The 17,712-nt window shown below is 31.7% G+C and overlaps 1 protein-coding gene across 1 annotated transcript in view; it reads right to left on the reverse strand.

Annotated features, from left to right (window-relative positions):
- Positions 1 to 9,878, reverse strand: part of LOC124366080 (ATP-binding cassette sub-family F member 3) — a 30,489-nt gene extending 20,611 nt beyond the window's left edge. The window contains exons 1-5 of the mRNA XM_046822309.1: positions 9,770 to 9,878; positions 5,266 to 5,374; positions 2,673 to 2,844; positions 1,760 to 1,983; positions 285 to 389 (exon numbers count right to left, since the gene is read on the reverse strand). Of these exons, the coding sequence (XP_046678265.1) occupies positions 285 to 389; positions 1,760 to 1,983; positions 2,673 to 2,844; positions 5,266 to 5,374; positions 9,770 to 9,842 (683 nt within the window). The 5' untranslated portion in view covers positions 9,843 to 9,878. The remainder of the gene's footprint in view (positions 1 to 284; positions 390 to 1,759; positions 1,984 to 2,672; positions 2,845 to 5,265; positions 5,375 to 9,769) is intronic.
- Between the last annotated feature and the right edge of the window lie 7,834 nt (positions 9,879 to 17,712).

Raw genomic sequence — 17,712 nt, forward strand, 5'->3', positions numbered from 1 at the left:
ACCAAAACACCCACCACAAGTAAACAATGCAACTGAGCATTACCAACACTACAGATATTCTCTCCCCAGGAGTAGTACCAACAAAACAAATTTCCCACTGGCGAGAGTGCTGGGTGTATATTTAAATCAATTCAAGAACTTATTGAATCTACCTGGTTTTTACAGTATTGATATTTTTGTATTTAATTATAAAAATAATGTGCAGTTATATTTAATTAATTATTTACTATTTAATTCTAATATTGGTTAAAACACAAAGAAACTTTTACACAAGCAACACAAACCTTGATATCATCCGAAGCAATGTCGTTTTACCTAAACCATTTCTTCCACAGAGACCATATCTCCGTCCAAAAGCCAAAACAAGATCAGCTGCTTGTAATAAAACCCTGAAAACAAACAGCACTTCACTGTTACTACCAAATTACTACTATTAAAAGTAGTTAAGATCTAATGAACATACAATGTTAGTTAAAAATAACAGTTCTCCCAAAAAGTCTCAACAAAACCAGATTTATTTTTTCAGCAGGCTTTAGTAAATAAAATGGCAGAGGCCAGAAAAGACTATTACATCAATTCTAATTAACATGGCATTTGTTATAAAATATGACCCTATCATTATACTCGCAAAATCAAGGATGAGGTTATGGAACGGTAAGCCTATATTAATCACAAAGTGACAATATTGCACTATGACGAACGCTGTTTGTCTTGGATATTGGTGTACTAACAGGTGTCACTAGAATAGGAATGTGTTTTAAGAATTATCTAATCCTCACACACCAAATGATTACTTACTATTTAATAGGTTACATATGCCTTGTCAATTAATTTCAAGGAACTAATGAATCCTTATAGATTTAATCTAACAGAAGTAAAAAATAATAATAATAATATATTTATTATTTTATTAATAAATATAGACTATTTTCTTGGTTAGACTATTTATGATGCAGATGTGAAATGGTGTATTGCCGTATATATTGAATAAATAAAAAGAATATTTGTAAGGATTAAGATAAACATAATCTACATTTCTATGAATGTGGATTTTTATGGAGTTTATGGTAATTCTGGATATCAAGAAAGGCAACTACAGTAATTCCCACATTTTCACTGCTAACAACATCATTTGACAGTATGGCCACAATCGTGTAGAATGTCAACAATGACATATGACACCACAGAATTTAACACGGTTTCAATTAGTTTAGAAGTCATTTGATGGCATGGTTATTTGTTAAATATGTTTCCTTTGCTTCTAGATTCTTAATCTCTGGATTTCATTTGCTCAAATAATTCATAGTGTACTGCGTATGCAGTGCAGCGCAAAACTGCAATGTGCAAAGAAAAAAGCTTAAACATTTTTCATAAGAAACCTTTTTTCTTAATTTATTGATAAGATAAAACGATGTTTTCATTGTTACAAATTGTGTTATGGTACACTTTTCAAACATTTAGGGAGGAAACCATATTAATTATTTGGGTATTATTTAGGAACATTGAGTCCAATTTTTAAAAATTAGTCCATGCAGAGGAAGGAATAAGCATCAAAGACAGATAAATTTCACACATTTTTTATTAATACTTCCTAATTTATATTTTCTTTTTGAAAACAAAAACAAGCAGCATTGTACATGTAGGTCTGGAAATATTGGCAGTGAAAGTGTTAACCAGAAACATTTACAAATTTAGGTAACTATAAATACAAGAAAAGAGGAAATAATCTTGAATGAAACCAATAAAGTAAAAAACTCACTTGTCACCATAGGCAATGTCAAAATTATCGATCCTTATGTCCTGGGCCCGGTTGTTACCCTTAGCCTCCATCTTGGCTTCCTTCTTGCTTGTGACCTGCGAAGCAGTTGCACTCTCCAGCTTCACAGGACCTGGCGGTGGTCGACTTGTTACCTGGTCTGCCCGCATTGCCTGCTTCTGCTGGAGCTTCGCCTCTGCCTTCTCCAACTTCTTGGCATCCACTTTCTGTGGACACAATTCACCACATCAAAAAAAGTTTCATTACTACACTGTTGGTTGTATGATAACTGAAATTGATTCATTCACTAAGTGCCATAAGTTTTAAAATACAATTGTAAAGAAAACATTATGCTTTCTATAAAACCTTTTTACTTTTTCCCCCTTTTACTGCAATAACTCTTGACCCACTTTGTAACCTTAGAATCACTCACCTCTATCTTTGACTGTCACATAGGAAATAAATCATTCATACAAACAAGGCGTGCTGAGGTTGGGTGGATTATTTTAGTTATTTCCGAGGTCCACACTAGGGCTGCATCACATAACTTTAATTGTTACTATATCAATATTTACCACCTAAGCAACCTGAGAATCTCACTCCACAAAACACAGAGCAGTCCGAGTGGCCATTTTTTTCAGTGCCTCAATTTACATAATTGCATAAGTTATCTCGTTATGTAACTAATACAATCAACAGTACCTATCAAGTTCCTTACTGATTCACCCACAGCTCAAAAACTTATTCCACTATTTTAGAATTATAGGTACACCACTCTTGCATTATTGGAATTGTTAGAAATTAATAAACATCCATGTGTATAATATTCTTTAAATTGAACATTGTATTAAAGCATTTTTTGCTTTACATAACTAAATCTATTGCAGAAAATGAACTGTCATAAAATTCCACCAACCAAAGCATCATCTCTCTGTACGACCCAAATGCTTTTGATGGTGTCAACGTCAGTCTCTAAGTTGGCAGCCATGGAAGCAAGGTGAACTGGAGCGCTGAGCACTTTGTTGGTAGTGCCATTCGTCATGTTCTTCTCTGGCTTCATCAGACCCATCAGCTTTTCACATATGTGCCTGAGGACAGTGGTAATTTTGTTATTAGATCTGCAATAGTTATACTATCAAATAAATAAATAGATAACAAATAAATTTCAAGTAGTTTACCAATCTATCACTTACAATACAGTTGGACGCTAGATATACAGTGTTGCTTATATAAAAATAAAGCTTCATGCAAACATTAAAGTGTAAACAATCTGTTCATTTTCGTGACATTGTGTCGACAGACAGACAGAAATAAAATCTGTCCAGCCTCTTGAGTGATATGCTACTCAGACGCTCAGCCTTGTTGTTTTGTATGAAAGAAAAAATTGTTATGTCTTAAATGAGTTGTATTAAACTTCTTATTATTTGACATATATTCTCTTATGACATCCGAGTGTCAATGACATAGATCTACAGTTATTGATATCATACTCAAAATAGTAAATTAATTCATTACAACTAATCCAAGCACAAAAAATGTCTATTGATATGAAATTTGATGACGATTACTGAGAACAACAGATAACACGAGCATATCAATACAATTGATCGACTGTGATGTCACTCTTATTTGATAAACAGCTGATAACTTTTTTGATAGCAGGTGCAATTGCAGATCTACAGATAACACTATCTTATCAATTGAAATATTATTGCTATCTTAACAAACATGACTACTTTGTTAATGAAAAATTACATCAAATTTACAACAGAACCTTGTCAATTTGTTACCAATGGGACTTGGATGTGGTCAGAACATAAACAAAATTGGAGCATATAAAAAATACAAAACATTTTAATAACTTAGTGTTTCAATTAAAATTATCAATCAATTCTCAATTAAGAATTATTATTACCAATTCTTAGTATTAGTATTATCAATTAATGTAGTAGTCTTTAAGTAAATTTTTAGTGTATTATCTCTTTCCTAGATATTCACTATTACCTTTAAAATACCAACCATCTTTTACTGGACATTGTACAATATGCACACATTCCATTTATCAGTATATGAGAGATAATCACATCAAAACTGCTATTAATTATTTAGAGAGTTTTCATCAGCTAAGATCACAACATACTTAATCAATCAATCAATCAATAATTCTTTATTCATTAGTTGTACAATACGGTACATCGAATGGTGTCATACATTACATACATATATATATATATATATATATATATATATATATATATATATATTAAAGTACTAAACATACTCAAGTTCCTCTATTGAATACAAAACTAAATCAATCAAATAGGTTTTTAGTTTTCTTTTAAATGTGGTAATATTATTTTCCATCTTTATGTTTTGAGGAATATTTTTCAGAAATCTTTTCCCGATATACATAGTTTTTTTCGTGTATATTTCAAGTCTATGATGATCACATTCTTCAGTTTGAGATTGTACTTTGTTTGAGATGTACTTTTGGACAACATTTTAATTTAAAACATTGATTGAATGTGTGTTCTTGTTCTTTTTATACAAAACAACGGTCTCCCAAAATTTGAATGAAAAAATATACAATACTAAAAATCAATGCTTTTGTTTTTAAGTCCATAAACGATTAAGGTAAGATTTAAATTTTATTGAGTTGTTAACAAGTTGTCAATTTGCCTATTGCATTTATTGTTAACTTCAAACAACTAATAAAAAAATCTTAAAGTTTGAATGAATAGGCTATGCATCGATATCGATGCATCAAAAGCCATGCCTTAAAAGCTTAAAAAAGGACTTTGTCGGTCTTGTCAAAAGACTGCCTTTCTAGAAAATAGGGTTTCAATAGTATAATGGCTCCTAAATTACAAGTTTCAGCCTCCTAAAAACTAGTTGCAACATCTTTTTACTGTACCCATGTTTGTCACCTGGACATAAAAATGAAGCATTATGTCATAAATTCCAGTGTTGCATTTTGAGTATAGCCGTCATAATTTTTTAACACACTGTTGATTAATTGTACTTTCAGGCTATTTTCATTGTTTGTATAGTCTAGTACAGACTATACAAACTATATATATAATATATATATTTATTATTCTTTCTTTTACTAACACTAATTATTTATTCTCATAACATTTTACTGCTTTAAACTCTACATTACTAACAATACATGCACTATTTTCAAATTATACCTAACTTACCTTTATTTCTACAATTTTGTTTTGGCACAGCTTTATTTTCTTTTCTAAACATGTTGGACTAGTCTATCTATTTTTAGTTCTAAACTTTAGGACAACATGTAAAATTAATTGATTACAATGGTGTTTTAACAGTATTGACTTGATAATGGTAAAATATTTATTATCAACTAGTACATAATAGTGGTTATGCTTTAAAACTAACTTATTAATTTTACCCGTAAGTAAAACTTATTTTAATTAATAAGTCTGCTACATATAAACAAAGAGTAAAAGTACAGTATGTGTTGATAAAAATACTTCACTCACATGATTTCCTCTTGGGACTTGTCACAAGCCACTTCATGAAGTACTCCTCCAATGGCATCGTAAATCTCTTCACTTCCTTCGAACTCATCAGCACCATTTGAGAGAACATCTAATACAGTGATAAGAAGTTAGAATATACAAATTAATTTTATGAACAAAATTCTTCGGTACTTTGATATTATACGGAGGCCACTCTGTCTCTATCTATTACTTGTTATTACACGATATAAGTAGGGAAATACATACATACATATTATAAAGAGTACATATATTAACCAACACAAGCACTCATGTGATGAAGCTTGAACTTAAGTATTATCTCAAGGGACCATTTTCTTCTTTTGCCATAAGAGCGGGCTTTGCCCCAAGCACATTTTCAATCGGTACTTTTCCGAGATAAGATCACATTTAACTTTGATACAACTAATAACATATTAATGATAATCTAATCTAAACCTACTAATATCGTGTAATAACAAATAGTAGATAGGACAGAATGCCTTCTTTACAATACCAATGTACCTATTTTTTTATTAAAAAAAGCAGGATATTTATAGAACAAAAAGTATTTTAAAATAAACACATATAGACTATTTTATTTACTTAGAAAAATAATTTTATAACGTGTTATAAAGTGTAGGCAAGTTTAGCACTTGAGGAGTTGGAAAAATGTTATTTCTGTATGTTTGTCTGTCTTTTTGTCTACGATAGCTAACTTGAGACAGCTAATCTCGAAAGCAAATTGACCTGTGGATTTAAAATTTTGCATGAAGCTTTACTACAAAACAAGCAAATCTGAGATTTATTGTGTATGTCACTTCATGGGATTTGACCGAGCATTAGCTAATATTTTAAATTTTATCATATGGGTAACCATGGAAGAAACGGGAAAAGAGCAGAATAAACTAATATCTTAAAACAACTGAGCGATTATCATATGAGATTTCAACATGGGACTTTTTATAGATTAAATATAAAAAATAATAGATTGGAAAATCGATGTTATAAATTTCAGCGCACTCTTGCATTGCCCTGCCTAGCTCACTCTAACTTTTATTATTTGAATAGTGCTATAAATAAATAACCACATGTATCTTATAACAAGAAATCTTGAGAAAGATTCCTCTGTAGACTTCAAATTTTGCATGAAACCTTATTTCTACATAAACAAGAATGAGCTCAGTATTGGTTCAAGACCAACTATGCAATTTGGCTGAGTGTCATTTACCCATTAGGCTGATACAATTTCTCTTTTGTCTGCCAAAGGGATGTAAAAATTTCTTATTTGTATAATTGTCTGTCTTGTCTGCAAATACCTTTTTTTTTATTTTAAATATAAGAATAAACATCTCTTTATCATTTACAATAAACTTATATACAGGGTGTAAAGAAGTATAGAATTTTGTTATAGAAACAATGAAACTTTGACTGATACAACTTCCCACTTTGCTTTAAGTCATTATTTGTAAGATTTTCATGGCCTTGTCAAGACTTTTGAATGCTCAGATGATGTACCATCCAAAAGTCTATCAACAATTTTTAGTCAAGTTAAACATATGTCAAGTTTGGTATCAAAATAAAAGTTTATTTAAACCATATAAAGCACTCCAAATTTGACTTTGAAAAGGTTGTGTCTATCTTGAGTAGTGGTCATTTAAAATTATGAAATAATAAAACTGGGCAATTAACTTCAAACAAACAAATCATAAGTCATGGCTCAATCATGACTTTTCTATAACTTTATATAAAATACAAATAATGTAGGCCTCATTGGACCTAAACGAAATTTCTTAAAATAATGAGTAATGAAAAAGTAAAAAATCAAATATTAATAGTTTGTAATGAATAAAACAGATACAGGCATCTTATTTTCATGTTCATAAAAAGTTAGCTCGCTGTGATATAGGCTGTCAAAATGGATTTAAAGTTTAAAAAAAGTATGATTACGAATTTACAAGAAATACAAGTTTATAATTATCTACCTACATTTGTCGAACATAGAGTAAAACAAAACACATGCGATCAATTGGTAATTTTGGTATAGCTAATTAGTGTCGTCCGTGACTAGACATATTTTTATTCGAGATTCAAACAGATCACTTGTAGTTTAATATTGTGAAATCATGCCTTTCCAAACATATTGTAAGCCGTAATGTTGGTATTGAAATCAAGTGAAAAGAGCCACTGTATTAAGAATCAGAATCAAACCATTCCTAATAAAAATTCAAAGCATTTATTACAATTCACACATATTCCACGCACTCTTTCCCTGAGTCCCGTATAAGGTTTTCAGGTCTTTAGAGGTTTTCATTCTCAGTAGCAGCCCTGGTTACAGTACCACGAAAGTATCATGGCTTTGAATATATCACACTACCGACCAATATATGAAAAATACATCAGAAAATTATCTGCTAGAGAAGTTACCGAAGTCCTGTTAATTCATGACACGAGAATGTGAACATAGCAAATATTAACATAAGTAGTTAATTACTGGATCTTAAATAGGTACTTTGGGATTATACCGACCACACCCAGACATGAATCATTATTTGACATTTTGCTTCTACTGATTACTAGATTAGCGTAGAACAATATTTCGTCAATAAAAAACAGGAATTGTCTTATCGCAAACCCCTCCCCATCCTCAGACAGAGGTCAAAGTCGAGCGGTCTAATAGATAACGTGATTGCAGTCTCGCCGCCCGTTCAGCTGGTGCGTCGCTTTGTTGTACTTCCGTGTTTTACCTCTACATTTCTCCAAACACAAAAATTCAATAAAAACAAACATTACCAAACTAAAACTAAACTCTTTAAGTTATTGAAAAAAACACTCAAAACTTGTTTTTATTCTTGATCACACTCCGCCACCCAAAATGCGAGTGCCTCCGGCCATCAGCGTTCTGATGTCAACGAAAGAAAAACATCCCTCGAGATAGTACCTATCAGTAAAATATCAAATTCTAGAGGGTCTGATCAGAAATATAAATTGAATTGTAATGGAAAGGCAATTATGTACCGTGCAAATCATGTGATGCCGCGCGGCCTGCCGTAATCGGGATTCTCGAGAAAGATAAGATAACAACGACAACAATACCGATCAAAATACCTGGAAATGCTTGTAAGTTTGTAATTAAAGAGTTGTTTTTTCATTCTATCATGTTTGTTTCTATAAATTTATATTTTTGTGTTCTTCATACTGGTGTGGTCAGTATAATCCCAAAGTACCCTTAAATATTTTGTTTGCCATAAGATAATAGAATCATGCCATCACATTAATACAACTGTAAAGTAAATAAATACACGAAAGGCTGTTGTGGTTCGTCACAACGCGTTCGTTAGGTTGTAGTCATGGACTATGAAACATGACATAAGGCACGAAACAATCAGTTGGACGACTTGGTTTGAACAGTTAAAATTGTCCTACCAAAATAGTCACGTGTATAGGGAATTTGTTGAGATGAATAATTGATCGAAGACTGATAAGTTTTCCACCAGCCATCATCCAACAATTCCACTCTAACGGAAACTGATAAATGTTGGGAATTAGGCCAGCCTTTGTTTTAACCTATGTAATTTGTGTCATCAGAACGTGTGCGAGAAGCAATCATTTAAGAAAAACATTCGGCCGACTTTATTTCTCTGACGGATTGTAACGTCTCTTGTGGGCTTAACACAACATAAAGGTATTAAACAATATAAACTCCATTACTCTACTGAAGGCAACCTTGGTATATTCGGCATCAAGTGGGCTCACAAACACATAGTCGATCACACATGCTGACAGTAACCATGCACTGTCAACGAACTCTGTAAACAATTCAGCTACATCAACAATTACAAGTGATCAAATCTGTCTTCAATCACAGTCTCACGAATCAAATTGCATAAAATACGATGTTTGGGATTGATTAATTCCTGAATCAAGGAGCTGTCAAATCATTTCTTGATTTAATAAGTTCTAAGAGACAAAAAGTGTCTTTTCTTATTTTTCCGGTTCTATCAATTTTCAGTTTATTCCCAATTTCCCAGTCAGGGGACCACCCTGTAAAATATTGTACTGAATTTAAAGTTAAATATACTAGTTTAATCAGTTCAATTCCTTTATTGATAAATTCAAGCAAATAAAAATTAATCTAGTGTTAATTAATAAAATTATTATAAATATGCAAAAGAATAAATAAACACGCCAACTCTTAAAGAATTATGTATAATTCCTTAACCTACAAATTTATAAATTAAATTCAAATTGGCTTGAATGAATTGTATCATTACTTACATTTTAAAACGAAATATCTTCAAAGATATGATACAAAAATATTACTGTTTAAAATAAATACAACTATATGATAATAATTCTAATAAAATTGTAACTTAATTGGATAAATTAAACGGGTTAACCTCCAATATGTAACATTATACATAACAAGTTATATAAATGAGATCACATGCATTTTATAGTTACATTATAATATTACATGTTTCATTCATTATATTTTAACACATACCTTCCACATATTGATATAAATCGTCATCGATTTTTGGAAATTCGGACTTAATAATATCACCATAAATCGCCATGTTGATGTCAAACGTGAATGTTCTAATGAAAAGACTACCAAATGAAGGAAGTAACTTTTTTTGAAATTACATACACAACATTAAAGCAAAAGTAATCTAGAATGGTCATGGGTATATTAATAATAATAATTTACTAGAAAAGGTGCAGAATTACATAACACAGAAAATCAGTTTCTATCTTTAGATGTTTCCCTAATGCCGTACCATAAATAATATTCCTCATATTTTTTACCGATTAATTTTCATTGTGTTCCATAGATATCACAGAACGTTAAATAAAAGCTATAACCTTAAATTGAATTCAACCTATATGGGAGGTCAAGGAAGTTTGGCCTTTGCTCTTAAATCTTCCAAAACATTTATGACCAGATTGATTTGGTGCATTGCTAATTTACCTTGGTGCCGCAAAATTGTTTTGTATTTTTTTTCTGTTACTGTTATAATTTTCAAATCTTTGTAAAGACACGTATTTGACTCATAACACCGGACACCAAAAATATATCGAAGAATTTTGGATTGAAAACATTATATTATGTAAATATTTCTATACATGCTGCTCCTCATAATTGAATACCAACAGTCCATATAGATATTATAATGATTTTGTGTATATTCAATTTATTTTCTGAAGAAAATCTCGAAAGTTTGGTAATTAACAGTAACGGTTTCCTTCTCTTTTAATTTAGTTGAAATATTTAGTTGCACGTGTTCTTTTCGAGAAAAGCGCTTGTATAAATTTGTGCGGAAATATTCTACACTGTTAGCTTGTGATAAAATGAAATATTATTAAGAGTGACACGTGAACATTTCCTGTATTGATAGCAAACATTGTATGTACAGACTTTGTTTCATTGACTTGTACTCTTCATGTTTTAAACATATTATTTGAAGATCATTAAGGCTACCCTGTAGACTGAAAGTGACAACGTCTTGAGTTTTCGTCTCGGATAGGATAGTGTTATGATTTGGTGGAATATCTGTACAAAATACGTACCAAATGGTCCCGAAAACAATTCCTTTGGGAACTCTAAACTCCATTCTCATTTGGTCAGTCTTTTTTTAGTTTTTTAATAATTTGTTTTTTGACCGACCTTACATACTTTATAATGTGGCCTCGATGTAGACGACTTTACTTTTCTTTTGTCTCTATACATTTACTTATCAGATTAATTTATACATTAGATGCCTTGTGGTTACTTGTAACAATAAATTAAGTTGTTAAATAATTGCCATATTTTAGACACATCTAGAGTGGATTAAAATGATAACATTTATCACATTCCTGGTCATGCTAATAACAAGACATAATAAAAATGGTCGGTTAGGATTTGTATTTCTCCATGAGTGGTTTTCTGCAATTCAGTAAAATAATGTTTTCACATCATTACCTATCATGGTTATTTATGTTTCTTTCTTTCTTTTTTTGTATTGCTTAAACTATAATTTTCAAACCTTTTAGAGTTATATTGGTAGTTTAAAGAAGGAAAACCTAAGAATCATCTATTTGATAGGAATTTTAGGGAGGAGTTTCTGACTTTTCTTCTCTGCCAGGTGGCCATTAGGCATTTAACCTAACCTGAAATAAGGGCAACGGAACATGAACTTAGACCATGAGAAACTGTAATCTCAGTGTACATTATAAATTTGTGTGTTGGATTTTCCTAGCAAGTCGAGAGTATGCTTTCCAAAGTCAGTTTGGCATTCTTAAAACAAAGTTGTCTGGCATAACAGTACTTGGGGCATTCTAGCAAAACATGCTCCATTGTTTCTATCTTAGCCATTGTGCAATTCAGACAGAGTGGGTGAAGTATCTTTAATTTTGAATAAACATGCATTTACATTTCCATGGCCCAACCTCAATGTACAGGTATTAATGATTTCACATCTGCTAAGATTACATGATACCATGAACAATTTGCAAAGTACACTGTATTTGTTTATACTACCTACCCTTTATAGAATGTTGTAAGTTGATCACCATAGAACTTTTCTGATAGACTTTAAAATCTTCAATAGGGACTGGAAGACACGGTGATTGTACCTCATTATTTGCAGCTACATTCGCTAATTTGTCTAATATCTATCTGGTTGAATTAATGTCGAGGAATCCATTTAAAATATATCATTATCCGTGTTTCAACTAACGATTTAAAAATCATAATAATTAATTATATTTTCTGTACATGCTTCACTACATCAGTTTTCTAATACCTTGATTCCTTACAGAGAGTCCGTATATAAAACTATGCTGGTTTCATTCAAAGACATAACATAATCAATTGCCAAATAAATAGCATATATTTCTGCTGAGTAACTTGATATATGATGATTTAGGTTGTATTTGTAGTGCTGCAATAAAAAATCCTGCACCAATATTTTCAAACGACAACCTGCTCCACATGATGACAAGGTAACATGTTTGATATCCAGATGCTGAGCACCCAACATCACCGCAGACCAAGCCAACGCCCGAATATCGAGGCCCTCCGGTTCGTCATACACCGACCCAAAATATATAGCAAACGCCGACACTGAACCCAAGCCGTCAGAACATTTTTCAGACCACCAAGAACATTCATTTTTCTAGTTCAATCGTCTTGTTTACCTTGATCATAAAAGTGTCAGATTCCCCGGGGATCATATTTTAAAGATATTTGAGTTCTCGAGGGATAATTAGCGTACGCTTCCTTGATTAAGGTTGATTAATAACAGTTGCTCGTAGTCGCCGATATTTTTGTAAGTGTTGTATTTTCCGTGACTTAAGGTACAATGTTCTACATTTGGCCTTTTCTTTAATGTGGTTAATAATTTGAACATCATACCAACAGGGATATTTAGACGGTCTACTTGTACTTCTCTTTGCATATTCATTCAAAAACGAATAACAAAACGAATAAAAGTTGTGACAGCATGATCAACATTATTGCAAAACAGTACACTGCCCTAGTTCGTACCGGCCATTACTACATAAAACATCTTAAAATTAGTACTTGAAAAATTATGTCACTTATAAACATCTTATGATTGAAGCGGAATAAAAATTTACACAAATAAAAAGACGAATCCATTAGAATTGAAAAGTTTGAGCCATAACATGGATATACTTAGATAAGACACAAGCTTGGATCGCCAAACATTACTCATGACCGCTATCAACACTCCTGCGCCCCTCGCCATAAGTAAACCGGTGTACACAGCAAACTGATCCATAAACAACTCAGAACTATACGATCCGACTCATCGAGCCAAGTCTCAGTCAGCCAAACAATGTCATGCTCTAAAATAAGCGCATGGGCAAAAAACATTAATTTTAGATTTGAGACGTCTTACATTTTGATAGCATATTAAATTGTCATTTCCGTTCATTAGGAATTTAGAATGTTCAAATATTTGGAAATAAAACAAAAAAATAAATAAAAATACATTAAAGCAAGTTTGTATGATTAAAGCCTCTTTTTCAATGCACCTTAAAGTTCATCTACGACTGTAAAGACTTTTTGGGTCCGGAATGTATCACATGGGGTTAGGTCAACTTCCGGAGGTTGTACACTGTGAAGAGAAGCTTAAAGTACATTTATAATCCATTAAGGTTTTAATAACTTCAACTTCGTATTCTAAACAGTCAGTTAATTTGATAGTTTTCTGCGTATACTCTTCGAAAGTTTTCCGTTTACCTTCAATCAGACTTCATAAAGATTTCAACAATGATGATGTGTTCACGTCGATTGTAGGGTTTTGTAAAGATTCACTGGTTATTTTTACTTAACCCAAAATATCGTTCCAAAATATAGTACCAAAAACCGGCATTCAGCCCTGCCTCCAACTTGTTCATTTTTCGAATCAAGAGCAGCGACTCTTTATATCCCTGAATGCTCCGTATTCTGCAATTTTGACCAGTGCCTGCTATATTTCTTGATATACTCGCAAAAGAGTTTTGCAGCATCAGCTCCACATGACTATAATGTTGTTGTCCTTTTTGGTACTAGTACGTTTTTCAGTTTATGTTCCTTTTAAGCACTCTTTTAGAGTCTGGCATCTGTTGGTTGAGGCAGTGAAATATGTAAAATTCGAAAAATCTAAAAAGCTTACAGCATTAAAACAATAAACGGATGCAGTCTGTAGTACCTAATTCAATGAACGAAGAGCGCAAGGTGTTTATGCTGATCACCGTTTTCTAATAAAACGAGCTCTTACAACCCTTTGTATTTTCCGCTCATTGCAGAGGCGTTGTCGTAAGACTGATGTTCATATCATTTTCTTTCAAAAAGGTACGGTACTCAGTCCATTAAACATATCTTATGCTTTGCTTCCTTGATTAGGCATGGATGTCAAAAACATAACCTTCATTGGATGTTGAATCTAGAGATATTAAGAAATGTTTATCTCAAATATATTGTATTTCTTAATTTATCTCTTGGTAGTAAGAACTTACAGGTAAGAAGAACGAGAGTTGCCTTACTGGTCACATATTCCATTTTTGATCTCTGGTAAGTATACAAAATTGTACTATATGAAATCTATATTTATCTCTTGTTTTAATTATCAATGGATGATAAAGCAAAATTAATATACAGAGCAATTTAAGAAGTTTTGGGTTTTTAAACAACAATATTTAAGATGCGACCTATGAATGGGAGTATAATATGCTAGACATAGTCTAGTATGTGTACTTGTATGCACAGTTCTATCAAGATCGGCTTACCATCCATAACTTACAGATTCAGCATTTGGCCCATAACATCGATACAGCTCCAGAAATAAGTGTGGCATAAACTTGTGGGCTGTGATATGTCTAGAATGAGCATGCAGTGTTATCAAAATCGGCTCCTACGTTTTGAAGTACAGGACCTTTTACAGGTTTTTTCAGAAGTTGGCCAGAAAATCAGTGTAGTCCCGAAAATAACCACTTGAAGTGGCGATTATTATAATAAAGGTAGACTGTACAGAATTTGTTTTACATTTATAGTATTTATTCCCACGTAATAAAATTAATATACATTTGTACAGGGTAAGTTTAGGATTCAGTTAAGAAATATATCATCATACTTGTTCTTTCTATGCATACATTCCATGGGCAGTTCCACGTCAAAGAATAGAGGAATCTGGTTTGAGGTACTAAATTCTAATCTTTCCTATATTATTTTTAAAATTTATTTCCAATAGACTTGGCATATTATGAGGAATCTTAGTAAAAAATTTGCAATGGGATTAGTTTGGGCCTGGATTATAAAATCTTCTGAATATAGATCTTGGATTTGACTTTCATCAAGTTATGGTGCAGTATAGAAAGACAGATGTACAATAGTATTAATATCATCATTTACATTAGTTGCACATATTGCATTATAGCCATTATTTATTACATATACTACTATTTGTAATAAATATGCCAGGTGTTAACATGTTTCCAGATTCAATATAGTTACTCTTGTCTGAGGATTAAACATTAACTGTAAATAACATAATTTAACCAAAAATCACACTGATTATGTATTAGATACAATACATTCAATCCTAACTATTATGTTAGGATGATGTTTGGCTTTAGTAAACACTATAACAGAAGCCCACAAGGAAATACCATATTTCCATAATGACTGAGTAGAAAGTTATGTTCATGTAATTTTCATAGTTAACACATAACATAAGAAAAAAAATTGAACTGTTTTGGACTCTACAGGAACGTAATGTTCAGTGAAATAAATTAACCATTAATTAGTAAACACTATAACAGAAGCCCACAAGGAAATACCATATTTCCATAATGACTGAGAAGAAAGTCATGTTCATGTAATTTTCCTAGTTAATACATAACATAAGAAGAAAAATATTTGAAGTGTTTTGGACTCTAAAGGAACGTAATTTTCAGTGAAATAAATTAACGTAAGAGGTTTAGTTAAATTAAAATCCAGTTGAGAACTGAAATCGTGCAAGCCCTTAACAAAAAGTATAAAAAAACAACTAACATACAGTAATTCAAAGTCAGCGGGATATTCCTTGCAACAAAAATAACATGTTTGAATGCCAACTACACTACTTAAGGATGTTTGTTCACCAACTGATTCATTACATAAAAATGACTCCATTTTAGTCACATAAGGCTGAGCTTAAATAGGGAGAAGGTTCAGGACATACAACTTTGTCTTCATTCTGGTTCAGAGAGATTAGCATCTTTAAATTACCTGGGCTTCCATCTTCAGTCCAACCTCAAATGGCACTCTCACATTGACAATCTGGCCGCAAAAATTCTAAAGGGTCTATTTATGATTAGATCATTGAGAGGGAATGTGTCTCCTGATGTTCTCCTTTGCATCTACTATGGTCATGTTCATAGCCACTTGTCCTATGGAACTTCACTTTGGGCAAATTTTTCCTATGCTCACAAATTATTTGTGTTACAAAAAAAGTTGTCCGTCTTATCTGTGGTGGAGACTGGCATGATCACTGTAAACCATTTTTTGTTAGGCTAGGTATCTTAACTCTACCGTCAATGTATGTTTTTTCAGTTCTTATGTATATAAGGGAAAACTTGCAAATCACAACTAAAGTTAGTGAAATACATAACTATACTACAAGAAATAGACATAATATAGCACAAAAAAGATGTATGTTTTCAGAGACTCAACAAAGCTTTTTGTATCAAGCTTAAAAATTAAGAACTCTTGACACTCCACAGTTTTAAGATAGCACTTAAGGAAATGCTACTGAATAAACCACTGTATAATATTACAGATTTTTATGGTGAAATAGCTGCACTATTTCCTTAAGTTTACATTTAAGTTTCAATTGACGACTGTCACGCATTTTGTAAAATGTCAACGACAATAAAGATTTCTAATCAAACTTTAAAAGATGTATAGGTTCCAGGTGCACCCAAAGCTGAATTTTCCCAGTTAGATTAAATCAATTTCATCCATTACAACATGTGAAATTTTTTACACGTTGAGGTAATTTTAAAATTAAGTAGTAACTTAATTTTCTCCACCTTATATTGGAAAATAAGTTACAATGAAACTAATACTACATTATACAAATGTATACGACATTCAGTAAAGAGCACCCTTGAGCTAATCTTACCACTAGAAAATGCTGGACACTGTGGATTGCTTATTTGAAATAGAGACAGTCGTAGCTGTGAACTACAAGTATAAGCAGTACAGGCAAGATGCTCACGGCTTTAGTACGGCCGACATTGATGTCTCTCAGTGGCTGGCGCGAATTCTTACCACAAAACAAGAAAGAGAAAGCAAACACAATATTCTTCCTGTCATCGCTGAATAGTAGGTGAGAAATAAACCACATTACTGTACTGAACTTAAATTTTATTGTTTCATTTTGCCTTTCACAGTGGTAGAATGATAGGCTTTATTTAAAAAATAGTGTTAGTTGTCTTTGGTACATAATCGTACAAAACAACAAATTTAACTAAATGTAGATGTAATTTTAAATGATAAACATAAATAATGAAATGCAACAAAAAAACAGTAAAATTAAAACATTAACTTTACCAGGAAAATGAATAAAGTTGAAATAATGGTTAGGAAACTGTCCACCAACCAATCTTACGATAAAAAATAGCAGTAATTTACAGTAAAGACAAAAATGACAAATAAACTAAAAAAATTATTTTTGTAGTGAATTTTCAAAAGTTAAACAATAATAAATATACCTGTAAAAAGTTTACATTTTCAACGAGTATGCGTTCTAAAACTTTCAATTACTACATTAAACAGATTGGTATCAAAGAATAATACAATGGAAATATTGTATTATCATAAAAACAACTATGTATTTATAAAAAAAAATATATAATAAAACTGCATCAAGTATGAATACAACTTAAGACTGCTGGATATGTTTAAAATGATTT

This window comes from Homalodisca vitripennis, chromosome 7, assembly GCF_021130785.1.
Source record: "Homalodisca vitripennis isolate AUS2020 chromosome 7, UT_GWSS_2.1, whole genome shotgun sequence".
Lineage (NCBI taxonomy): Eukaryota > Metazoa > Arthropoda > Insecta > Hemiptera > Cicadellidae > Homalodisca > Homalodisca vitripennis.